General features: G+C 41.7%; 1 protein-coding gene across 8 annotated transcripts in view; it reads right to left on the reverse strand.

The window, feature by feature from the left end:
* Positions 1-9,219: 9,219 nt before the first annotated feature.
* GRXCR2 (glutaredoxin and cysteine rich domain containing 2) overlaps positions 9,220-27,886 on the reverse strand; it is a 221,772-nt gene continuing 203,105 nt past the window's right edge. For all 8 annotated transcript variants that reach the window (XM_081504987.1, XM_081504989.1, XM_081504988.1 and 5 more), the window contains 3 exons: positions 26,674-27,067; positions 19,856-20,077; positions 9,220-9,743 (listed from right to left, as the gene is read on the reverse strand). In XM_081504987.1, coding sequence (XP_081361113.1) covers positions 9,561-9,743; positions 19,856-20,077; positions 26,674-27,009 — 741 coding nt within the window. In that variant the 5' untranslated portion in view covers positions 27,010-27,067 and the 3' untranslated portion in view covers positions 9,220-9,560. The remainder of the gene's footprint in view (positions 9,744-19,855; positions 20,078-26,673; positions 27,068-27,886) is intronic.

A 27,886-nucleotide genomic window follows, 5' to 3' on the forward strand; every position in this document is an offset into this window, starting at 1 on the left:
GGGTCAGTGATGCCATCCAACCATCTCATCCTCTGTCGTCCCCTTCTCCTCCCGCCCCCAATCCTACCCAGCATTAGGGTCTTTTCCAATGAGTCAACCCTTCGCATGAGGTGACCAAAGTATTGGAGTTTCAGCTTCAATATCAGACCTTCCAATGAACACCCAGGATTGATCTCTTTTAGGATGGATTGACTGGATCTCCTTGTAGTCCAAGGGACTCTCAAGAGTCTTCTCCAACACCACAGTTCAAAAGCATCAATTCTTCGGCGCTCAGCTTTCTTCACCGTCCAACTCTCACATCCATACATGACCACTGGAAAAACCATAGCCTTGACTAGATGGACTTTTGTTGGCAAAGTAATGTCTCTGCTTTTAAATATGCTATCTAGGTTGGCCATAACCTTCCTTCCAAGGAGTAAGCGTCTTTTAATTTCATGGCTGCAGTCACCGTCAGCAGTGATTCTGGAGCCCAAAAAAATAAAGTCTGATACTGTTTCCACTGTTTCCCCATCTATTTGCCATGAAGTGATGGGACCAGATGCCATGATCTTAGTTTTCTGAACATTGAGCTTTAAGCCAACTTTTTCACTCTCCTCTTTCACCTTCATCAAGAGGCTCTTTAGTTCTTCTTCACTTTCTGCCATAAGGGTGGTGTCATCTGCATATCTGAGGTTATTGATATTTCTCCTGGCAATCTTGATTCCAGCTTGTGTTTCTTCCAGCCCAGTGTTTCTCATGATGTACTCTGCATATAAGTTAAATAAGCAGGGTGACAATATACAGCCTTGACGTACTCCCTTTCCTATTTGGAACCAGTCTGTTGTTCCATGTCCAGTTCTAACTGTTGCTTCCTGACCTGCATACAGGTTTCTCAAGAGACAGGTCAGATGGTCTGGTATTCCCATCTCTTTCAGAATTTTCCACAGTTTATTGTGATCCACACAGTCAAAGGTTTTGGCATGGTCAATAAAGCAGAAATAGATGTTTTTCTGGAACTCTCTTGCTTTTTCGATGATCCAGTGGATGTTGGCAATTTGATCTCTGGTTCCTCTGCCTTTTCTAAAACCAGCTTGAACATCTGGAAGTTCATGGTTCACGTATTGCTGAAGCCTGGCTTGGGGAATTTTGAGCATTACTTTACTAGCATGTGAGATAAGTGCAATATATGTTAAGCCTACAGCAAACATTATTCTCAATGGTGGAAAACTGAAAGCATTCCCCTAAGATCAAGAACAAGACAAGGATGCCTACTTTTGCCACTATTATTCAACATAGTTCTGGAAGCCCCAGCTACATCAATCAGAGAAGAAAAAGAAATAAAAGGAATCCAGATTAGAAAAGAAGAAGTAAAGCTCTCACTGTTTGCAGATGACATGATACTATACATAGAAAACCCTAAACATAGTATCAGAAAATTACTAGATCTAATCAATGAATTTAGCAAAGTTGCAGGATACAAAATCAATACACAGAAATCACTTGCATTTCTATATACTAACAATGAAAAATGAAAAAGAGAAATTAAAGAATCAATCCCATTCACCACTGCAACAAAAAGAATTAAACATCTAGGAATAAACCTACCTAAGGAGACAAAAGAACTGTACACAGAAAATTATAAGACCCTAATGAAAGAAATCAAAGATGACATAAACAGATGGAGAGATATTCCATGTTCCTGGGTAGGAAGAATCAATATTGTGAAAATATTGACGTTTGTTAAATACCAAACGCAATCTACAGATTCAATGCAATCCCTATCAAATTACCAATAGCATTTTTCACAGAACTAGAACAAAAAGTTTCACAATTCATATGGAAACTCAAAAGACCCCAAATCACCAAAGCAGTCTTGAGAAAGAAGAACGGAGCTGGAGGAATCTATCTTCCTGACTTCAAATTATACTACAAAGCTACAGTCATCAAGACAGTATGGTTCTGGCACAAAAACAGAAATATAGATCAATTGAACAAGATAGAAAGACCAGAAATAAACCCATGCACCTATGGGTACCTTCTTTTTGACAAAGGAGGCAAGACTATACAATGGGGAAAAGACAGCCTCTTCAATAAGTGGTGCTGGGAAAACTGGACAGCTACATGTAAAAGAATGAAATGAGAACACTTCCTAACACCATACACAAAGATAAACTCAAAATGGATTAAAGACCTAAATGTAAGACCAGAAACTATAAAACTTTTAGAGGAAAACATAGGCAGAACAATCAATAACGTAAGTCAAAGCAAGATCCCCTATGACACTCCTCCTAGAGTAATGGAAATAAAAACAAAAGTAAACAAGTGGGACTTGATTAAACTTAAAAGCTTCTGCATAGCAAAGGAAACTATTCAGTTCAGTTCAGTTCAGTAGCTCAGTTGTGTCTGACTTTTTGCGACCCCATGAACTGCAGCACACCAGGCCTCCCTGTCCATCAGCAACTCCCAGAGCCTACCCAAACTCATGTCCATCAAGTCAGTGATGCCATCCAACCATCTCATCCTCTGTCATCCCCTTCTCCTCCTGCCCTCAATCTTTCCCAGCATCAAGGTCTTTTCAAATGAGTCAACTCTTCACATCAGGTGGCCAAAGTATTGGACTTTCAGCTTCAGCATCAGTCCTTCCAATGAACACCCAGGACTGATCTCCTTTAGGATGGACTGGTTGGACCTCCTTGTGGTCCAAGGGACTCTCAAGAGTCTTCTCCAACACCACAGTTCAAAAGCATCAATTCTTTGGTGCTTAGCTTCCTTTATAGTCCAACTCTCACATCCATACATGACTACTGGAAAAACCATAGCCTTAACTAGACAGACCTTTGTTGACAAAGTAATGGCTCTGCTTTTTAATATGCTGTCTAGGTTGGTCATAACTTTCCTTCCAAGGAGTAAGCGTCTTTTAATTTCATGGCTGCAATCACCATCTGCAGTGATTTTAGAAACTATAAGCAAGGTGAAAAGACAACCCTCAAAATGGGAGAAAATAATAGCAAATGAAACAACTGACAAAAGATTAATTTCCAAAATATACAAGCAGCTCATACAACTCAATACCAGAAAAACAAACCCAATCAAAAAGTGGGAAAAAGACCTAAACAGACATTTCTCCAAAGAAGACATACAGATGGCTAACACATGAAAAGATGCTCAACATCACTCATTACCAGAGAAATGCAAATCAAAACCACAATGAGATATCACTTCACAGCAGTCAGAATGGCCCTCATCAAAAAGTCTACAAACAGTAAATTCTGGAGAGGGTGTGGAGAAAAGGGAACACTCTTGCACTGTTGGTGGGAATGTAAATTGATACAGCCACTATGGAAGACGGTATGGAGATTCCTTAAAAAACTAGGAATAAAACCACCATATGACCCAGTAATCCCATCCTAGGCATATACCCTGAGGAAACCAAAATTGAAAGAGACACGTGTATCCCATTGTTCATTTCACCACTACTTACAAAAGCTAGAACATGGAAGCAACCTAGATGTCCATCGACAGATGAATGGATAGAAAGGAGTGGTACATATACACAATGGAATATTAGTCAGCCATAAAAGGAACACATTCGAGTCAGTTCTGATGAGGCGGATGAACCTAGAACCTATTATACAGTGTGATGTGAGTCAGAAAGAGAAAGGTAAATATCATATTCTAATGCACATATACAGAATCTAGAAAAATGGTACTGAAGAATTTATTTACAGGGCAGCAGTGGAGAATCACACATAGAGAACAGACTTAACGGACGTGGGGAGAGGGGAGGAGAGGGTAAGATGTATGAAAAGAGTAACATGGAAGCTTACATTACCACAGGTAAAATAGATAGCCAAGGAGAATTTGCTGTATGGCTCAGGAAACTCAAACAGGGGCTCTGTATCAACCTAGAGGGGTGGGATGGGGAGGGAGATGGGAGGGAGTTTCAAAAGGGAGGGGATGTGTGTGTGTATATATATATATACCTATGGCTGATTCGGAGAAGGCAATGGCACCCCACTCCAGTACTCTTGCCTGGAAAATCCCATGGATGGAGGAGCCTGGTAGGCTACAGTCCATGGGGTCGCTAAGAGTCGGACACGACTGAGCGACTTCCTTTCACTTTTCCCTTTCATGCACTGGAGAAGGAAATGGCAACCCACTCCAGTATTCTTGCCTGGAGAATCCCAGGGACGGCGGAGCCTGGAGGGCTGCCGTCTATGGGGTCGCACAGGGTCGGACACGACTGAAGCGACTTAGCATGGCTGATTCATGTTGAGGTCTGACAGAAAACAGCAAAATTCTGTAAAGCAATTATCCTTCAATAAAAATAAATAAATTAAAAAAAGAGAGAGAGATAAATGTTGACTGGATCGAACCTGGGTCTCCTGCACTGCAGGCAGATTCTTTACTGTGTGAGCCACTAGAGAAGCCTCCAGTTTTGTTAAGGCCTGACTTAACTACCCCTTTCCTACCTCCTACCTCTTCCCCCCACCCCACCCCCACAGACCCCCAAGCAGTAAGGAAGTTCTACTGTGTTATGGTTCCAGGTCTTCTCTTCTCTGGACTGTACACGTGCTTTAGCACAGACAGTAATTAGATGCCACAATCTGACCGTGACATAACTCCATTTCTTTTTCACATAATTGCAGGAACACGAACTCTCTATAATTACTTCGTGTAATTAGAAAATGAGGAGATGCAACTAATGAGGACAGGTGATAAAAACAACTGCAAATATTTCTTTCAAATTTACTTTTATCATAAAATTCACTCAGATTAAACTCTAGTGAACTGCAGACATTTTTTATAAATGTCACTGGTGCAGGTCGAAATGAATATTTTACAACTGTGATTCATGTTTTCAGAAGACTTAGAGTAAGAACATCATCATCTTTCCTGTATATATAAGCTTAATCGATGTCTTTGGAAAGGTAAATTATGTGGATTTCAAAAAATATTTTAAATATGCAACATTCTCCATTCTCTCCAAAAGGAATCTTACCTGGAAAGTGGGGGGATTGGGGGTGGGGAGGAAGCCAGAATAAAAAACAGAAAAAAGTAGAATTGTTCTAGGTGCAAATGTTTCAGGCATATGGATTCTGCCCTCCCCATCCCACAGAATCCCCTGAACAGGAAGGGAGGGGAAGATAAGCCATTTCAGACCACAGGTGTCTTCCAAGAAGGGTGGGGTTTGTGAAAGAAAACCCATGGCCTCTGCCAATCTTGGTGTGTGGAGAAGCAGATAGGCCTTGAGGCTAAGTTATGTGTGGGAAAAGGGGCCATGAAGATGTTATTCTACCCAACAGATTAGTAAAAGCAGAGAGTGAACTAGAAAAGAAAGGAGAAATCAGAAGTGGGGTGGTAAGTGACTGGCACAGTCAGCAAAATCAGTCTTGCTAACTTAGGTTGTCTCATTACTATAATACAATACCAGCCCTCTTTTTCATAGTTTGTTCCTTTCACAAAGGCCTAGTAAGACAAGATATTTGTGAGGATCACAGAAAGGGCCTATATGTTTATAGTCTGGATGGATGTGGAAAGGAGAACAACGTGTGGGATTGAAGCAGAGCAGAACCCCGAGGGGCTCCTAGGCACGGAAACCTTTCTGTGTCTCCGGTTTCTTGTTGGAGGGAATGGTCTCCATGAACGTCCCTGAATCCCAAAGGGAACAGATTCCAGCAGTCACTACTCAGGGAAGGGAGGGGATGCAGGGACCATAGAGGAGCAGTCAAGAAACAATAGTGCAGGCTGGGGACAGGATCCTGGTTCTGCCTCAAGGGACACACATGTTTAAGATCTTCTGCACAACTAAAACTCCCAAATGGAAAATGTTCCAGAGAGAAGGTCACACTTCAATAACCTCAAGAAGCTCATAAGGGGACCAGTTCAGTTCAGTTCAGTTCAGTCGCTCAGTCGTGTCCGACTCTTTGCGACCCCATGGACTGCAGCACGCCAGGCCTCCCTGTCCATCACCAACTCCTGAAGTTTACTCAAACTCATGTCCATTGAGCCAGTGATGCCATCCAACCATCTCATCCTCTGTCGTCCCCTTCTCCTCCTGCCTTCAATCTTTCCCAGCATAAGGGTCTTTTCAAATGAGTCAGCTCTTCACATCAGGTGGCCAAAGTAATGGAGTTTCAGCTTCAACATCAGTCCTTCCAATGAATATTCAGGACTGATTTCCTCCAGGATGGACTGGTTGGATTTTCTTGCAGTCCAAGGGACTCTCAAGAGTCTTCTCCAACAACACATGGCAGAAAATGAAGAAGAACTAAGGAGGCTCTTGATGAAAGTGAAAGAGGAGAGTGAAAAAGTTGGCTTAAAGCTCAACATTCAGAAAACTAAGATCATGGCATCTGGTCCCATCACTTCATGGCAAACAGATGGGGAAACAGTGGAAACAGTGTCAGACTTTATATTTGGGGGCTCCAAAATCACTGCAAATGGTGATTGCAGCCATGAAATTAAATGACGCTTACTCCTTGGAAGGAGAGTTATGACCAACCTAGACAGCATATTAAAAAGCAGAGACATTACTTTGTCCACAAAGGTCCATCTAGTCAAGGTTATGGTTTTTCCAGTAGTTATGTGAGAGTTGGACTATAAAGGAAGCTGAGTGCTGAAGAATTGATGCTTTTGAACTGTAGTGTTGGAGAAGACTCTTGAGAGTCCCTTGGACCACAAGGAGGTCCAACAAGTCCATCCTAAAGGAGATCAGTCCTGGGTGTTCATTGGAAGGACTGATGTTGAAGCTGAAACTCCAATACTCTGGCCACCTGATGTGAAGAGCTGACTCATTTTAAAAGACCCTGATGCTGGGAAAGATTGAGGGCAGGAGGAGAAGGGGATGACAGAAGATGAGATGGTTGGATGGCATCACCAACTCGATGGACGTGTGTTTGGGTAGGCTCTGGGAGTTGGTGATGGACAGGGAGGCCTGGCATGCTGCAGTTCATGAGGTCGCAAAGAGTCGGACATGACTAAGCAACTGAACTGAACTGAACATCCTCAGTGCTCAATAAATACTTGAATGAAAAAATAAATTTAATCATTACTAGACATATTTATTCGGAGAAGGCAATGGCACCCCACTCCAGTACTCTTGCCTGGAAAATCCCATGGATGGAGGAGCCTGGTAGGCTACAGTCCATGGGGTCGCTAAGAGTCAGACACTACTGAGCAACTTCACTTTAACTTTTCCTTTTCATGCACTGGAGAAGAAAATAGCAACCCACTCCAGTATTCTTGCCTGGAGAATCCCAGGGATGGCGGATCCTGGGGGGCTGCCATCTATGGGGTCGCACAGAGTCAGACACGACTGAAGCAACTTAGCAGCAGCAGCAGCAGCAGCAGACATATTTATTATGAGATGAAACATATTAAAGGCTCTTAAGAGCATGGAGTAAGGAAAAGAAGCCAGCAGAGTTCACACCGCTTCCTCTAGAAAGCCACTCTAACCCCAGTCTATACTAGGTGTCCCTTCTATGTGCTCCAAATGCTCCTTGAAATTCCCCTTTCCAGAACTTGTCACACCGTATGGTAATTATCTGTTTATATATCTGTCTCCTCCACTGAAACTCTAAGTCCCAAAGATACCAAAGCATGGTGCCCATCTGGGTGACTGCACCTCAAGCACTGGGTAATACCTTCTTGCACATCCAATAAATAGGATCTGTTGTCAAATGTCCCTGTTAAAAAGCAGAAGAATCCACTTAAAAGTCTTAGGGTCTCTCGACATCATTCCTTCCTCTGGTATCTGGAAAGACAGAAGGGCCAATAGCTGTAAGAAAAGATCAACAGTCAGGAAACAGTTAAGTACAAAAGCAAAGAAAATTGGTGAGCAACAGCTCCATTGTTTTGGCTAAAAGAGAACAGGCAAAATTCTCATGTTTTCAAAAAATATTTTAATATTTTTTTCAAGAGGTAATCTTTTTTAAAATTTTTATTGGAGTATAGTTACTTTACAATGTTGTATTGGTTTCTGCTGTAGAGCAAAGTGAATCAGCTATACGTATATATATCTCCTTTTTTGGATTTCCTTCCCATTTAGGCCACCACAGAGGACTGAGTAGAGTTCCCTGTGCTATACAGTAGGTTCTCATTTGGTATCTAGTTTATACAGAGTATCAATAGTGGGTATATGTCAATCCTAATCTCCCAGTTTATCCCATCCTTCCTTTCCTCGCCTGGGTCCATACATTTGTTCTCTATGTCTGTGTCTCTATTTCTGCTTTGCAAATAGGTTCATCTGTACCATTTTTCTAGATTCCACATATATGTGTTACTACACAATATTTGTTTTACTGACTTACTTGACTTTGTATGACAGTTTATAGGACCACCCATGTCTATGCAAATGGCATTTTTATAAGAAGTATTTATATTGTCTGAAAAGCACTCCACTACTGAATTATCTTAACAGCTGAATGTAGAGAATAACAAACAAATCTTGAAAAAGTTAAGAATATCAAAATAATTACCATAGAAAAGCGATGCGCCTCAATAGATAATGGACTTCTCAAGGGGGAAGGGAGGGGCTGTTAGAGTTACAAAAGTTCATTAACAAAACTATTTTTCTAATTTTACAACCAACTTTAAGAGGAATAATTATTCTTAGTATGTGTATTCATAGACAGTAGAAATATAATTGCTAAACAGCCTTGGTTAGTTTTTTTTTAATTTCCAATAGATACCTATAATATATCCATAGTCTTTTATGAAGAGATCATGGCTATATCTTAGCCTTAAAATAAATTCATTTATTTGGTAATAATTTGGGGGCTGGAAGAAGTCATATCACACACACACAGACACACACATACACTTAAGCACCAAATTTATCATAAATGATTTTGACTTGGCTTATAACCTTAGTAGTACAGAGGCACACAGAAATATCTTATCTCATCTTGTCCTAAGAAGTAGCACTGGTCATTGCTTGCATGTATAATACCCAAGCACATCACAAAGGGAGAGACTCAGGACTTTGAAAAAAAGACCTCCTCAGCTTGCCTGTCTTCAGCAAGAACCGTGTACATCCTGTTTTGTTTTCAGTGGCATGCTGGTGCATTCAGCACTGGGCGTCCCTTTCCTCTTCTGCTTAATTAAAAAATGCAATTTGACCAATTTGAAATGCATTATAAGCAACAGGAATTCAGTTCCTAAGAAACCTGCCTTTTTTTTTTTTTTAATTCCTTTCTCACTGCATAATTTTGCAAAATAACTCCCAACCAGAAAATGACTTCAACCTGCTGCCTCAACTGTACATTTATTTGTTCACTTGTGCAAGGAGAAAACTGAGCTAAGTCAAGTGAGATACATGTGCATGGTTCTAGAAGGATCATTTTAGAACAGCTTCAAAACAGACTCTAATTCAAAAATGGCTCTGTCACTTAGACCCACGTGGAGAAGTTACCAGCCTCACGAAATGTGATTGAGTAACTAAGTTGTGTCAGTGGTGGAAGTGCTGCAGCAACCATGGCTTCCTTGCTGGGAGAGGGAGGAGGAGATGGAGGAGGAGCAGTTTATCAGAAATAACTTCAGGGAGGACGCCATCAAAGCAGATCTACAAAGCCCACAGGCTATTGATTGCAGATCTGGCAAGGCTGTAGGCCATTCTCATTGCAGGCCGGGCACCGCAGGGCCCGATAGGACTCCTTAAACCTGTTGGCCAGCATCGAGAACTTGCTGCCATGGCACAGAGAGCAGGTGGCACTGCCCGACCCTCGGCAGTAGAAACAGTTGTCCTCAGGAAGCTCCCCTTCCTGCAAGAGACAGGTCAGGGTTACATTACAGCAGCAGTTTCAATCCATTGTTCACACACAAGTCACACAGCCCTGGGAACCCGCAAAGGCTGGGTCAGTTTAAAAGGAAAATGCTTCCCATAAATGCCAGTGAGGGGAACTGGCCAGGGGCACAGAACAATCACGGCACTTTATCAGAGATTAACCCAGAGGACCTCTCTAAGACTGCAGCCCCAGTCACCAGGCCATGCATTCCCCAACTGGACCTTCATCTCTCTTGTCACTATCTGACATGTTATGTCTGTGCCTGTAAGGGAAGGACTTCTTGTTACTCATTGCCAAACAGAGGACACCTGTAGAACTCCCAGAAGGTGCCAAGCACTGTTCTGAACCCAGGCTCTCGGCAGTAAAGGTGTAGAGTCCTAACCACTGGACAGACAGGGGATTCCCTGGATGCTGTGGTTCTAAGAGTTCTCTCTGTCAACAATTCATCTAATCCTCACAATACCCCCGTGAGATAGTGGAAGTAGTACCATCCCTATATTACACATGGAAAAAAGAGACCCTGAGAAGCACAATTGTATGCCAGTGGGCACACAGCTTGAAGAGGAGGAAGCAGGCATGGATCCCAGAGAGTCAGGTATAGAGATCATCCTCTGTGGACTCTGTATGTTACCCCTCATCGCAGTCACCCAGCAGCAGGTACGCAAGGTTGTTCCGTGTGCCTGAGTGGATGGATGAATGAATGTTGCAATCCTTCAGAGCTTAGAGATGAATTCCAGTAGTACTTTACCTTTATTCTCTTTGAGAACCATGACAAGGCTCTGTGATTAAAGAGCTTTGTTCTGAAGTCAGCAGCCTGGAGCTGAGGCCTGCCTCTGACATCAACTGTGCACCTTGGACAGTTCCCTTAACCACCCTAAATCTGTTTCCTTACCTGTGATCTGTGGCAAGAATACACAGAAGAACTATACAAAAAAGATCTTAATGACCTGGATAACCACAATGATGTGATCACTCACCTAGAGCCAGACATCCTGAAGTGTAAAGTCTAGTGAGCCTTAGGACGCATTACTATGAACAAAGCTAGTGGAGGTGATGGAATTCCAACTGAGCTACTTCAAATCCTAAAAGATGATCCTGTTAAAGTGCTGCACTCTGCATGTCAGCAAATTTAGAAAACTCAGCAGTGGCCATAGGACTAGGAAAGGTCAGTTTTCATTCCAATCCTCAAAAAAGGCAGTCCCCCAAAATATTCAAACTACTGTACAATGGCACTCATTTCACCCGCTAGCAAGGTGGTGCTCAAAATTCTTCAAGCTAGGCTTCAACAGTATGTGAACTGAGAACTTCCAGATGTACAAGCTGGATTTAGAAAAGGCAGAGGAACCAGAGATCAAATTGCCAACATCTGTTGGATCATAGACAAGCAAGGGAATTCCATAAAACCATCCACTTCTGCTTCATTGACTACACTAAACCTTTGACTGTGTGAATCACAACAAATTGTGGAAAATTCTTAAAGAGATGGTATACATACAACCTTACCTGCCTCCTGAGAAATCTGTATGCAGGTCACCAAGCAACAGTTAGAACCAGACATGGAACAATGAACTGGTTCAAAATTGGGAAAGGAGTACATCAAGGCTATATATTGTTACCCTGATTGTTTAACTTATATGCAGAATATATCATGTAAAATGCTGGGCTGGATGAATCACAAGCTGGAATCGGGATTGCCAGGAGAAATAGCAACAACCTCAGATATGCAGATGATACCACTTTAAAGGCAGAAAGTGAAGAGGAACTAAAGATCCTCTTGATGAGGGTGAAAGAGGAAGTGAAAAAGCTGGCTTGAAACTTAGCATTCAAAAATCTAAAATCATGGCATCCGGTCTCATCACTTCATGGCAAATAGACGGGGAAGCAATGGAAACAGTGACATATTTTATTTTCTTGGGCTCCAAAATCACTGCAGATGATGACTGCAGCCATGAAATTAAAAGACACTTGCTCCTTGGAAGAAAAGCTATGACAAAAACCTAGACAGCATATTAAAAAAGCAGAGATATCACTTTGCCAACAAAGGTCCATCTAGTCAAAACTATGGTTTTTCTAGTAGTCACATATGAATGTGAGAGTTGGATCATAAAGAAGGCTGAGTGCCAAAGAACTGATGCTTTTGAACTGTAATGCTGGAGAAGACTCTTAAGAGTCCCTTGGACAACAAGGAGATCAAACCAATCAATCCTAAAGGAAATCAATCCTGAATATTCATTGGAAGACTGATGCTGAAGCTCCAATACTTTGACCACCTGATGCGAAAAGCCAACTCATTGGAAAAGACCCTGATGCTGGGAAAAGTTAAGGGCATGAGAAGAAGGGGACGACAGAGGATGAGATGGTTAGATAGCATCACTGACTCAATGAACATGAGCTTGAGCAAGCTCCAGGAGATAGTAAAGGACAGGGAAGCCTGGCATGCTGCAGTCCATGGGGTCACAAAGAGTCAGACATGACTTAGTGAGAGAACAATAACAACCTCTGATCTTGGCAGGTATTGCTTACTTCTCTGAATAGCTGGAATATTAAATGAGGCTACGTAAGTGCTATAGTATATTATCTGGCATAGGATAGGTTCTCCATTTAAGTCAGTTGTTTCTGAAACTTGCCAGTAAATCTGTAGGCCTTGACTCCCCTCCTCCTTGGCTATGATCATGCTCTTCCCCTAAGACAGCTAAAGGAAATTTGCAATTTTTGCTCTTCCATGCCATGACCATGTACCGATCATGAGCCTTCTAAGAAATAAGGGGCAATACCAGGTCAATACCAGGTAGATTCAGCACCAATTCCTGTCTATTTCATCTTTTGAACATCTCTCAAATCTGTCCAGTTTCCCCTTTTCCATAACCACAATCCTAATCCAGACGCCTATCAATTCTGGCATGAATTCGGCCTCTGGTCTTGTGGGATATTCTCTCCATAGATGACAATCTCATGAAGCTACTTACAGCTGTGATTGCCACATAGAAAGAACCCAAGAAACCTTGTCATGAACACCTGCCCACCAGGTCAACTTCAGGTTAAAACCCAATCTTCTTAGCTGATGTACATTTTCAGTTACTTCTTTCATCAGGCTCTCATTCTTGGGTATCTCTCTAGTTGGTCTGGAGGGACCTTTTCCCACTCTCAACCCAGCCAACTCCTGCCTGTTCTCAGATGTCAGCTTAGCAGCCCTTCCTCCAGGAAGGCTTGCCCACTCACACATCTGGACCAGGAGTTCCACCCTCCTTTACTGCCCCCAGCCTAGGTCTCACATCCCCCTGAAAGTTCCTGCTGACTAGATAGGAAGTGTTCCGGGCTAGTTCCTTTCTCCATCATTTTCTGAGCTAGCACAGTGCCTGGCACAGTAATAAATAAATAAATAAACAAAACAACAATATCTGGCGAGCCCTTACTGTTCTTAAATTTCAGGAACTAACAAGAGAGCTGAAGCCAACCGGGGGGCCCAATCAGCTAACACAGCTTTCTTTGGTAACCCTAGAATAAAAATCATCTCTGAAAAGGGAGGCCTAAGTTCTGAAAATAGCCCCATCACCCTGCAAAGTACCTAAGAAGATATTGAGCTTTATTTTATTTATTCTAGATGTAGGGAATGGAAGTGATTATCCAGCTGACAAAAGTCCCAAATGATATTCAAGCACCCTTTATAATACTTTATTGATTGTTGCCATATTCTGATATATTAACAATGGGGAAATTTGCTTTCTTCCCTTAAAGCATGCAAAATAAATATTTGTTGATGTTGTTCAGTCGCTAAGTCATGTCTGACACTTTGCGACCCCATGGACTGCACCGTACAGTCTCCTCTGTCCTTCACTATCTCCTGAAGTTTGCTCAAACTCATGTCCATTGAGTTGGTGATACCATCCAACCATCATCTCATCCTCTGTTACTCCCTTCTCTTCATGCCCTCAACCTTTCCCAGCATCAGGGTCCATATATCTATCTATCTATCTATCTCAGAGTCTTATAAATATATCTGCCAAAATTAAATTGCCATGCTCCATTTTTCTTCTGCCAAATCCATCATGTTTTTGTTTTGCACTTGATTCCACTGAGATTTTTTTTTTTTTTTTTTGGCTGTGCTGAGCAGCATGCAGGATCTTAGTTCCCTGAGCAGGGATCAAACCCATGTCCCCTGAATCTTAACCACTGGACTGCCAGGGAAGTCCTGTGATCTCAGTGAGATTTTAATGTTATAAATCAATGTTGTCAAAGAAAATACAGTAAAATCCTACCATAATGCTATACATGCGATCCAAAAATTCATTTGGATAGAATGCCAGGGTAAAAGATTAACTAAATGACTTGGTGAGCAAGTCATAAAGAACAAGAACAAATCTCAGTCAAATCTCATCTCGTGTCATTAGTTATATGACGCATTGTTAGAGGTTTCACTGGAGTTTCCACTCTTAGTTTAGTTACCACACTTCTTCCAACTGTTTCCTCTCCATATCCTTTTTAATCATTCAGTTAATTCAACAGGTATTTATTCAGCCTCTGCTCTATACTAGACATGCATGATAGCATCTGTCTACCATTCCTGATATTTTAAAAAATTCTCCACAGAAAATATTTAGTAAAAAAACATAGAGCATAGCTGCACAGCATAGCTTAGGGTCTAGAACCCACAAACCTACCTAAACCATCTCTCACTAGCTCCATGACCAAGAAAAGGGCTTTCATCAGAGATTCAGCCTTTAAGATGGGAATCAGAGCCAATTTGGGGGTTGATGAGCGGAGTGATTAAGATTAGATGGACCTGAGTTTGACTACTGACTCTGGTGACCTCCAGCAAGTTAGTTAATTTCTCTGAGCCCTTATTTTCCCAGCAGCAGAATGAGACTCCAGATAATAACTACCAAACAGAGTCCTTACGAGAATGAAATGGACTATTGCATGAGTATGATGCCTGGCTAACATGAACCCTCAAAAAATGGCAGGACTTCCCTGGTGATGCAGTGGATAAGAATCTGCTTAACAGTGCAAGGGGACACAGGTTCAATTCCTGGTCTAGGAATATTCCACATGCCACAGAGCAAGTGATCCTGTGTGCCACAACTACCGAGCCTGAGCTTTAGAGTCCGTGAGCCATAACTAGTGAGACTGCACTCTAGAGCCTGAGAACTGCAACTACTGAAGCCTCCGTGCCTAGAGCCTGTGCCCCGCAGCAAGAGAAGCCACCGCAATGAGAAGTTTGAGCATCGCAGTGAAGAGCAGCCCCCACTTGTCGCTAAAGCCCCCACAAAGCAATGAAGACACAGAGCAGTCAAAAATTAGTAAATAAATTTCAAAAATTATTCAAAACTTTTGTATTAAAATGGCAGCTATTATTATTATCATTTCGTTTCAAAGGTAAGATCACATAAAGCATAAACAAGCCCAGATGATTTATGGTCTCAAACCCACTGATTACAAGGCCAGATTTTTCCTCTTCTACTTTTCCCTGTGGCTCAATTCAATTATTCCTCTCCTTTCCTTTTGTAGTTAATATAGAGGTTCAAGTTTAGCCTGGCTTTTAGCCTGGCCCTGCTCTTTCATCAAGGAAGACCCTACTGCCTCCCTGTTCCATATAATACAACAAAGAGTCTCTTGGTCAGAATGGGCTCCTTGATGTTCTCTGACCCTGTGTTTTAGAATAAAAGTTGTCTGGGCATTTACTGCATGAGAGATGGGGCAAACAAATAATAATTTAAAACAGAGCTTAGAGGACAGGCAAGTGAAGTGCAACCTTTCATGGGAACTTTCTGCTACACATCTCTGTCCTAGTTTATGGCATTAGAGCCAAAAAAAAAATACATAGTTCTCTCCAGATTGAATTTAAAGGTAATTGTCATGGCAGGCCTGTTGTTGCTTTTTCATTCAGGCCGGCAGTATGACCTGCATTTCTGGTTCTCTTCTGAAAATACATGCTCTTACAAGTTACAATATGGTATGGAAAAAGAATAGAATTAATGAATTTCAAAGTGGGATGGTGATGCTTAGTATCACAAAGGTTAGCTGAAGGTTCTGAATAGTACTATAGAGAAGGCAAGAGAAGGCAGAATATTTCTTATCATTTGGCACTTGGTTCTAAATTCCACAAATATTTACCTACTATTTACTGAGCACCTAATTAGATGCCAGGTTCTATTTTTTTTTTTTGGCATTGCAACTACTATGTCACACTCGACACAAGCATTCTATCTGCCCTCACAGAGACCAAATCCTAGTGAGTAAGAGCTAGCATTAACCAAACAATCGCACAAATAAATGTAAGATTACAAATGTGGGGGTGGGGAGGACAGGGACTTGAGGAGTCCATCCTCGTGGATTTTTATCCTCACAGAAGCCAGGAGAAGTCTCTCTGAGGAAGTGATGTCTCCACCAAGGTCTCAAGGGGCTGTGGGCAAGGAGGTAGGGAGTCTGGAGAATATTCTAGGAACAAGGAAGTAGGCTCATGTAGGAAAGAACAAAGAGCATCTGAGGGGTAAGCAGATGGGCAGTGGGTCTGGGGCAGAGAGAATGAGTAGAGATCTGTTTAAGTCATGAGGCTGAAGAAGGCAAGTCCACAGTGCTTTCTAGAACTAGTGAGGAGTTTCTGCTTTATCCCAAGTGATAAGTGGCCACTGAAAGTTTTGGGTGGGGGGAAAGGGTGAGGAAGGGGGTCACATGATCAGATTTGCATTTCAAATATATCTTATCAAGTAAGAGGTCAGGCCTGAAAGAGACCAGAATGGTTGTGAGCAGATCTGGAGTCTGGTCATGGCCTTCTCCTTCCTGTCCCCTAAACCTTCCCAGGGTGGGGACATCACTCAAGTGTGAGGAAGCCCCTGGCCCAATTTGTCATGCTAACCCATGGGAGGTTCAGCTTCAAGTTCCAAGAGATGGACTCTAAAGAGGGAAAATTCATGTCTGCTGTTTTCTAAGCTTTTACTCTCTTTGCTTACATTCACCAAAATTGCTTTTCCCAGTCTCAGCTTCACACTGTGAACTCCTGAATGCCATCACCTTCCTGCTCGTCTGAGCACGTCTAAGCCACGGCTTCTAGGGAGTGCACACCTTTGAAAGGTGTGGGGAGAAAAAAACATTTGAACTATTTTTATTTTACTTTTTGAAAAGAATGTAAGAAGCTTTAATAATATTTTCAAAAGAAAATGTGATATCCATTTTCAATAAACAAGGTGACACCAGCACCCTCACTAGGTTGGGCAGTCACTTACAAACGTAGCAAGAGACCCTGTCGCATGCATAATGTAGAGTTCTTTCACTTTACATAAAGTGATGATGATAACCCTGCTCTTTCACTCACTTTCAGCATGTTACAACACATTGTGGATCATGAACTTCTGGTCTAGCGGACTTGTAGATGTTATTGCTTAGTTTTAACTAAACTAATCTCCATGACAGAGTGCCTGAAGAACTGTGGATAGAGGTTTGTGGTTTTGTATAGGAGGCAGTCAGTGATCAAGACCATCCCCAAGAAAAAGAAACGCAAAAAGGCACAATGGTTGTCTGAGGAAGCCTTACAAATAGCTGAGAAAAGAAAAGAAGTAAAAAGCAAAGGAGAAAAGGAAAGATATACCCATTTGAATGCAGAGTTCCAATGAAGAGCTGCTGCTGCTGCTAAGTCGCTTCAGTTGTGTCCGACTCTGCGTGACCCCATAGACGGCAGCCCAACAGGCTCCCCCGTCCCTGGGATTCTCCAGGCAAGAACACTGGAGTGGGTTGCCATTTCCTTCTCCAATGCATGAAAGTGAAAAGTGAAAGTGAAGTCGCTCAGTCGTCTCCGACTCCTAGCGATCCCATGGACTGCAGCCCACCAGGCTCCTCCATCCATGGGGTTTTCCAGGCAAGAGTACTGGAGTGGGGTGCCATTGCCTTCTCCGCCAATGAAGAGCAAGGAGAGATAAAAACACTTTTTTCAGCCATCAATGGAAAGAAATAGAGGAAAGCAATAGAATGGGAAAGACTAGAGATCACTTCAAGAAAATTAGAGATACCAAGGGAACATTTCATGCAAAGATGGGCTCAATAAAGGACAGAAATGGTATGAACCTAACAGAAGCAGAAGATATTAAGAAGAGGTGGCAAGAATACACAGAAGAACTGTACAAAAAAGATCTTCACAACCAAGATAACCACGATGGTGTGATCACTCACCTAGAGCCAGACATCCTGGAATGTGAAGTCAAGTGGGCTTAGGAAGCATCACTATGAACAAAGCCAGTGGAGGTGATGGAATTCCAGTTGAGCTGTTTCAAATCCTAAAAGATGATACTATGAAAGTGTTGCACTCAATATGCCAGCAAATTTGGAACAGTCAGCAGTGGCCACAAGACTGGAAAAGGTCAGTTTTCATTCCAATCCCAAAAAAGGCAATGCCAAAGAATGTTCAAACTACTGCACAATTGCACTCATCTTACATGCTAGTAAAGTAATGCTCAAAATTCTCCATGCCAGGCTTCAGTAGTACATGAACTGTGAACTTCCAGATGTTCAAGTTGGATTTAGAAAAGGCAGAGGAACCAGAAATCAAATTGCCAACATCCAGTGGATCATCAAAAAAGCAAGAGAGTTCCAGAAAAACATATACTTCTGCTTTATTGACTACGCCTAAGCCTTTGACTATGGATCACAATAAATTGTGGGAAATTCTTCCAGAGATGGGAATACCAGACCACCTAACCTACCTCCTGAGAAATCTGCATGCAGGTCAAGAAGCAACAGTTAGAATCAGACATGGAACAATGAACCAGTTCCAAATTGGGAAAGGAGTACATCAAGGCTGTATATTGTCACCCTGCTTATTTAACTTATATGCAGAGTACATCATGAGAAACACTGGGCTGGATGAAGCACAAGCTGGAATCAAGATTGCCAGGAGAAATATCAATAACCTCAGATTCGCAAATGACACCACCCTTATGGCAGAAAGCAAAGAGGAACTAAAGAGCCCTTTGATGAAAGTGAAAGAGGAGAGTGAAAAACTCAACATTCAAAAAACTAAGATCATGGCATCCAGTCCCATCACTGCATGGCAAATAGATGGGGAAGCAATGGAAACAGTGAGAGACTTTATCTTTTTGGGCTCCAAAATCACTGCAGATGGTGACTGCAGCCATGAAATTAAAAGACACTTGCTCCTTGGAAGAAAAGCTTTGACCAACCTAGACAGCATATTATAAAGCAGAGACATTACTTTGCCAACAAAGGTCTGTCTAGTCAAAGCTATGGTTTTTCCAGGAGTCATGTATGAATGTGAGAGCTGAGCACCAAAGAATTGATGCTTTTGAACTGTGGTATTGGAGAAGACTCTTGAGAGTCCCTTGGACTGCAAGGAGACCAAACCAGTCAATCCTAAAGGAAATCAGTCCTGAATATTCATTGGAAGGACTGATGCTGAAGCTGAAGCTCCAATACTTTGGTCACCTGATGCAAAGAACTGACTCCTTGGGAAAGACTCTGATGCTGTGAAGGATTGAAGGCAGGAGAAGGGGACGACAGGATGAGATGGTTGGATGGCATCACCAACTCGATGGACGTGAGTTTGAGCAAACTCCAGGAATTGGTGATGGACAGGGAAGCCTGGTGTGTTGTAGTCCATGGGGTCGCAAAGAGTCGGACACAACTCAGCAACTGAACTGAACTGAATCTCCATGAAATCTAAAGACAAGTAGCTTTGTTAGATTTCTTCAGGGAAACTGTGGGTTGAGTATTAACCAATAACAGATGCACAAGCAAACCCATAAGAAAAGGACCGAGGTAATTTTTTTCTTCCATGTCTAGAACAGACTGTTCTAAGCCACACTGCAAAGTGAAAACAATAAATACCTAATCAGATCTTTAAAGAAATCATTCAAAATAATTCAAATTGTATTTGCAATATGGACTTGTAACTATTATTGCTGACAATAAAATATGATGAAACACTAAAATAAAAGAAAGTTAAAATCCCTCAATATCATTAACATTTAGACATCTTAGGTATTCATATTCAACCATACATTAAATAGTACACAATCAAAACAATTTGGAGACCACAGCTATAGGGCCAGCCCTGCACAGAGCAGTGAACTGTGGGGACACACCTGTGGGTACTGGTTATGGGGGAAGGTGCCTTCTGTCTCTGGCAAAGGACCATGGTTCTTGTGTGCATAGATTTCTTCTTTGCTCATCAGAGACTCTTCCTCGGCCTCCTCTTCCTTTTGGAGCATTTTCCTCATGAAATCTCTCTTGTCCATTGGAGTTCGAATGATTTTCAGGTTATTCGTGTAGATGATTATCTTTCCAAAATCTATAATAGGTGGGGACTAGAGACATGAAGAATGAGCTTGGTGATGCCCCAGTCACCAAATACAGGGCTGCAGAACCCCTTCAACATCCCAGGTAAGAGATACACATCCATCCAGCATTTGGGGTCCCATCACAACCCCAAACTACAATTCATTCCCTGGATTCTCTGTTCTGTCTGAAAACCCTGATCGCCAGCTTATTTCCTGTTGATGGTAACCAATCAAAGCTGAATCAGATGACTGCAATGTAGGGCTCTGCAGGACAAAGTCCTGAGCTTCTATTCCTACTACATACCATGGGAGCTGGTGCAGGGCTGGGCAGAGTGAGAGATTTATGCATATATAGGAATGCTTTTAAAAAATAAATCTCTCAGAAACCAAATTATTAGTTATGCTTCTTAAAAAATTTACCGGTTTATGTAATTTATTAGGGATACATTTTAAGTTCTAACTTTTTTGTTTATTGTTAGAAATTCCAAGGAAATACCCTTTTTTTAATGATGCATGAGTGGAAGTAACGCTAGCTGGCAGTATTTAATTGTAAGAAATCAATAAATTGAATTTTTTAATAAATAAATCTCTCTCTAAAATTTTATGCATAAGTAATAATGTGTGTGTTAGCCACTCAGTCATGTCCTACTCTTTGCAATCCCATGGATTGTAGCCCGCCAGGCTCCTCTGTCCATGAAATTCTCCAGGCAAGAATACTGGAGGGGCTTGCCATTCCTTTCTCCAGAGGATCTTCCCAACAAGGGATTGAAACTGGGTCTCCCGCACTGCAGACAGATTCTTTTCTGTCTGAACCACCTGGGAAGCCCTATAAGTAATAATAGTAGATACAATTTGTTGAATTTACTATTATTATAGTGGATAGCATTTATTGAACATCAGGCATCATGCTAAGCATTTTACAAACATTAGCTCACTTCCTTCCCAAACATCCCTATGAGACTGATGCAACGATTTCTATACATTTTACAGAAGAAGAGACTGAAGCTCAGTGAGGTTAAGAGCTTTCCAAAGTTGCAGAAATATTCAGGGTTTGTGGCTGGGATTTAAACTCACGTCTGTCTCACTCTACAGTCCACATTCTTAGCTCCTACACTATACTATTCACAAACAACCCCTCAACCAAGTAAGATTATACATATATATGTTGTGTGTGTATTCATTATTCATATATGATAAACATTTTCATGTCAGTAAAAATACTGTGTGTACGTGCTCAGTCGTGTCCAATTCTCTGTGATCCCATGGACTGTAGCCCACCAGGCTCCTCTGTCCATGGGATTTCCCAGGCAAGAATACTGGAGTGGTTTGCCATTTCCCTCTCCAGGAAATCTTCCTGACCCAGGGATTGAACCTGCATCTCTTGCACCTCCCACATTGGCAGGTAGATTCTTTATCAACTGCACCAGCTGGGAAGCCTGCAGCATCATTATTAATAGCTTATGTTCCCTTGTATAGATTTATCACGTGTTACTTCATCACTTGCTGAGAAACAACTTGGACAATTTTACAGTGCAATAGAGGAGTCTGGGCAGGAAATGTTTAGACATCAGTTAACTAAGAACACACACTTCTTCACAGAGAGCTTAGAGGGGAAGTAACTCTGTACCCCAATCCCACTGTCCACCAGTTATGAGATACAGGAGAGCCATTCGGTCTCTCAGGACCTCAGCGTTCTCATGCAAATGGGCTGATGGCCAGATGGTGGGCAGCACCACAAACAAAGCAATGATTAAAATATACAAATATTTCCATACTAGCTGATAATCAGGCGCTGTCCTGAGACTCCTGAGCACCTTCCTACTTCTCCAACTCCTTTCCTGAGGGAGCCTCTCACACCCCCAAACCCAGTGGTGTAGACATTAACGCTCAGGATCCCAGGTTTCAGGACCCTGCCCCAACACTCTCCTGACTTCTGTGCTGACCTCAATGTTCCTGTGGTTAAATGTTTTAACTCTCAGCCCTGAGGCTAATTATATCAACATCTAAGGATGAGGGCGCAATGAAAAATATGTTAAACAGAGTGTGCAAAAGCTGAAGATACTATGCAAATGATGTGTTTTTACTACAGTTAGTATTAATCATGCTACATAGCTATGTTTCCCAGCATGAAATGTTTTGCCCTGCTTTTACAGAACTATATAAACCAAATCTGTTTAGATGCCACAGTTAAGCAGTCTCCTATTTAGCCCTCATGCATTCAGTCACAACCTGGCTTGAGCAGGGCTTCAATCTTCAGGTCCCCTTCCTTGAAACACCCACAAGTTTTCAATAATTATTAATGAAGCCACAAGCTTCCTATCTGGACCTGTATCCTCTCCCTCTCATGAAGGGATCATGTGGCAGCTTCCATTTCCTATTGTTTGATGCATGCTGGGTTCCTGTTTCACACTCTGGACTATCAGTTTCTGAGCATCAGAAGATAAAGATGGTGGTACCTTTGGAAGGTTCCATTTCTATTTCCAGTAATAGCTGAAGAGATTCAGTTACTCCGAAGCTGTTTTCATACAAAAGGCTGGTTTTTCAAAATTCTTAACATATGAAAAAAAAAAACAAAAAAACCTTTGCTCATCTGGCCCAACCTCCTGTCTCTCAGCTGGGCAACATCTGAGACACCCAGAAGAGTAAATTTATTTTTAATATACTCCCAAGATGGAGGATCCCAAATCACCTTTAAGGCATGTTTAAGTTTCAGTTACCCCGAGAGCCAAGTTCTTCCTTGCATCTAAAGAAACTCTCTGGGTGTAACTAAAGTTCACGTTATCCAGTTATACTCAAGTACCTGTGAGGAACACTCACTCTTACATTATAGAGGGCCAGGATGAAGCCAGGACATTTTTTTTTTTATTCCATAATCCCAGAATGGCAACTTACATGAGATTAAGTATTCATAAATACCCTGATGTCAAAAGCAATGGGACTCGGATTGCCATTCACGGAGCATGCAACCTTCCACTGCTCTGTGTTTAAATGCAGACATGTCTTGTTGGGACTAGGAACTCAATGTGCTTTGGAGGTGGACAGATCTGAGTTCAAATTCTATTTGACAACTGTGTGAAGTCTGTAAGTTATTTAACCCCCGTGAACTTCTGTTTTTCCAATTTGTTAAACTCTTCCTCCCAAAATTATTGTGAGGATGAAATTGCATAACAGTACAGAAAGCTCTTGTTCAATAAATGTTACTTTCCTTCCTCCTCTCCCCTCCCCCGGCCCCACCCCAGCTTTTTTGGCTGCTCTAGGTCTTAATTGTGGTGTGCAGGATCTTTAGTTGCAGCATGCAGAATCCAGTTCCTTGACCAGAGATGGAATCCCAGCCCCCTGTGTTGGGAGCACTGAGTCTCAGCCCCTGGTTCACAGGGAAGTCTCTCCCTTTCATCCTGTTTAATGACCCTTATACTTAGGGTAAAGTGCTCAGTGGTAAAGAATCGCCTGCCAATGCAGGAGTCGCAGGAGACCTAGGTGTGATCCCTGGGTCAGGAAAATCTCCTGGAGGAGGAAATGACAACCCACTTCAGTACTCTTGCCTGGGAAATCCCATGGACAGAGGAGCCTGCAGGGCTAGAGTCCATGGCATCACAGAGTTAGACATGACTAAGCATGCACACACACATATACTTCAGACAGTTTCAAATCCTTAAAATATCTGTTTATAAGATATTCTCTATCCATCACATTAAATTTTAAAAGCCTCAATATTTCCTTAATAAGATCCTGGTCATTATCACAGTGGTAGGTAACACGTACTGAGCATATACAATGTGTGCCAGGCACAATGCTAAGTACTTTCATGTCTTTTATATTTTTAATCATCACAATAATCTTTGCAAGCATGTACTTTTATTATCATAAGATTAAGTGGCTTGCCCAAGCTCACAGAGTAAGTGGGCTGGATGGACATCAAGTCCAGGTTTAACTGACATCACAGCCTTACTTTTTATGATTATTATTTTATTATGATAAAATATACATAACATAAAATTTACCACTTTAACCTTTTGTAAGGTACAATCCAGGGGCATCAGCACTTTTACATTGTTGTGCAGCCATGTCCACCACCCATGTCCAGAACTTTTTCTCATTTCCAAACTGAAACTGTACTCATTAAACTCCACCTTCTGCCCTCCCTAGCCCATGGCAAGCACCATCCTACTTTTTATCTTACAAATTTGACTGTGCTGGTACCTCATACAAGTGGAATCATACAATTTTCTTTTTGTGACCAGTTTACTTCACTTAGCATAATGTCTTTAAGATTCATCCATGTTGTAGCATGTATTAAAATTTCCTTCCTTTTAAGCCTGAGTAATATTCTATTGTATGTATATACCACGTTTTGTTTATTCATTCATCTATTGATTGATATTTGCTTCCACCTGTGGGCAATTGGGCTGCTATGAACATGGGTATACAAATATCTGTTCAAGTTCATAGCCCTTCTTTTTAATTGCTGTGCTTAACTGCTACCCAATGTTGCTGCAAAGCCAATATTTACTAAGGGTTATTTCACAGTTGGATTCACTATTGAAAAATCATGACTTTCCAGCTCTCATTTCCTTATTTTTCCCCAAGCACCACATTGACAACCTGTTTCAGTGGGTGGAGCTGCAAGAATCCAACCTGACTGCTCTCACACCCAGAGACTGGCTAGTGGCGGGATTGTGGCATTTGTTCACGCCACAAAGAAACCAAGGATAACCAGACCAAGCAGAAATCAAACCCTGAAACTGGTCTAGAGAGTACTGTGTTTAAAACCACTGTACAGTCCTGCCAGTAAGACCCAGGTTTTATTAAGTCCATGCCTAACCATACCTTTACATAAATGCCAAGTGTGACACATGACTGATGAAAGTCAAGCAGTCCAATACTATAAACCATGGACTTATGCATGGTTTGTATAAACTATAACTTTATAAATTCTAAAGCTACAAATGAGACATGGTTAGAAAGAGGTACTGTAAGTACAAGACATAATCAAGTACCCAGGATGTAATAATCACTTGAAAAATGGTTACTATTATAATCATTATCATCACTATTATTAATGGTCTTATTCTCTTAAAAAGAACATTCCATAGGGCCAAGAACATAGGGAATTAGAAGACCTAAATTCTTATTCTAACTCTGTACCTAATGATCCTGTAATATTGGTGAGTCCCTTACAACCTGGAACTCAATTTTCCTCATTTGTAAAATGGAAATGACTCTACATTTTTCACAATCTTTCTCCTCAAGGTTGTGGAGAAGACCCAATGAGGTAGAATGTAATTTTAATGCAGAAGTGCCTTTAATGCAGAAGTCACTCCACTAACAAAAGGAATTGTTCATTCCAGCCCCCTTGAATATCAAAAAGAAACCTGGTATTATCTTTGATAAATGTGGACATGCTCATAATTAAACTTTTACTAATGCCAACAAGGCCAGTACATTTGTCTGCTATCGCTATATAACCTGTTCCCTTAGGAAAAGAACAATGTAAATGATTAGAGAGTAATGACCTGAATTTTACACTTTACAGATGAAAAACATATCCTGGTGTGCTATTCATTAATAACCTGGTACATTATATAATTGTACTTAAGCTTTTTTTTCAAGGCATTCATGGTCCTTCTGCAGACAGAGAACATATGCACACCTCCTATCAGTTTGTGGAAATCACTGAGTATGTTCCAGGCTCTTCTAGCTTCAAAGAAAATCATGTATGGGCTTTTGATGATCTTTGGTGCTGGAGAAAATAACTGAAATTCACAGATAAAATACATGTTTCTATCTAACTATTAGCTCAAATGTCTTCCACATGTAACATTTCCTCTGGCTGATCTGCTTTCCACCATTTCTTCCCAGGGTTCCACCTACCCAGGATTACTGCTTACAAGCAATGGAAAGGCAAAAGAAATAAACAAACAAGCATTTTTAAAAAACAGGCAGCAGGAGGGAGGTAAGAAACAAAGCAAGATATGGATAAACCGTAAGTTAAATAATCGGCTGGAGTAAAGTGAGCACCTTCAAACACTTAGCTCTTCCAGGAAAAAGAACAACCCATTGCAGCATAATTTCCTAAAATGGCAGTCTGGCAACCTGAAAACCGCTGTATCTCTATTTCATTTACTTACCAAGACATCCCAGCTGAACACCCAACTACAATTTGTTACCCCAGATGGAATTTGAATACCAGCTACGCTTTTTGCACTTTCCAACAAGTAGTCAACAAGAATGTTATTTTTGTCCCAGAAATACTATTCTGATAGCAGCTTTGCATTTGGTGCACCTATAGCTGATTGGGCTTCCCCAGTGGCTCAGCAGTAAAGAATCTGCCTGCAATGCAGGAGATGTACAGAAGACGCGCATTCCATCCCTTTGTGGGGAAGATCCCCTGGAGGAGAGCATGGCAACCCACTCCAGTATTCTTGCCTGGAGAATCCCATGGACAAAGGAGCCTGGTGGGCTATGGTCCCTGGAGTCACAAATGAGTCAGATATTACTGAGTGGCTAAACAACAAAAGTTCTGATTGGTACCCAAGTATGAGCAAGATGCAATCTGAAACATTTAGGTGTTTCTCTAACCACATTTTAGTCCTTAAAGCTTACACACCAGGGGCAATACCAACCTTATGGTCATTTGCCTTGTAATCATTGAAGAAAGGCTGGCTGCCTGCCAAGGTGTAGGCATTACCCTCTCGAAACACGGTGATCCTCTGAGCAGTCAGCTTGGGAGAATACGGTTGGGGCTTTGGAACTTCCCCAGATCCATAAACACCATCCATTGGTTCAAGGGACTCTTGGAGGAAACTGTGAGGGTATTCCTCCTTTGGCGACTCTAATTCCTGCCCATCTTCAAAGACTTGCTTCAACACACGGCCGCTGTAGGAGGAAGAGATTTTAAATCGGACTTTCCGGGGTTTGCCGTCACTCTTCTGGGTCAGCTTCTTCTCGGGGTCCTCCATCAGCAGAAATTTCACCCTGTGGTTTCCAGGCTTCAGTGTAGTAGTGATACTTGGGGCTCTGAGAAAAAGGCATTTTATTTTCACTCCTCCTGCATATAATTAATTCAAGTTGGTGCTGGGGTATGCTCGGTTTACAGCAATTGACACCCACACATTAAATATTGATAGGTGTCCATGCAAAGGCAGGTGATTGCAGGTTTATGGAGCAGATGGAGCATAAGACAAGACCGGGTGCCCTCTGAATCCCAAGCTCACCCATAACTTCACCCCAACCTCAGCTTTTCTTAACGTGAGCATGAGTAGGTTTATATAGACTAACAACTAACCAGTTCAGTAGGGATCAGTTAGCAAGTGTCTTGTCATTCTTACCAACAACCAAGACACTCTACCGTCTGAGCCAGCAGGGAAGTGATGATAACTATGACCTAGTTAGCACTTAAGAGGTGCCAGAGATTTTATATGCAGGGAAGTGATGATAACTATGACCTAGTTAGCACTTAAGAGGTGCCAGAGATTTTATATGCATTATCTTACTTTGTCCTCACATAAACCTGCAATGAAAGTGTTATTATCTGTGTTTTACAGAAGGGAAAGCCAGGGTCAGAATAGCTTCTTTGTTTACTCTATTCCAGCAAGTAAGTGATGGATCGGGGATTTGAACTCAGTTCTTAAGTAACTCCAAAACCCATGATCAGTCCACCAAGCTGAAAGTTTTCAAATCATGTCTCATAGAGCCCTAGACAAAGAAGCCACAGGTCTGAGCTTTCTACTCCTACATTAACCAACACACCTTTACTTTCTATTTTATTTTTAAACTATTTATTTATTTAGCCTGCACCAGGTCTTAGTTGCAGCATAGAGGATCTTTAATCTTCAT

This window comes from Giraffa tippelskirchi, chromosome 6 (genome assembly GCF_054371585.1).
Source record: "Giraffa tippelskirchi isolate mGirTip1 chromosome 6, T2T-mGirTip1v1.2.pri, whole genome shotgun sequence".
Lineage (NCBI taxonomy): Eukaryota > Metazoa > Chordata > Mammalia > Artiodactyla > Giraffidae > Giraffa > Giraffa tippelskirchi.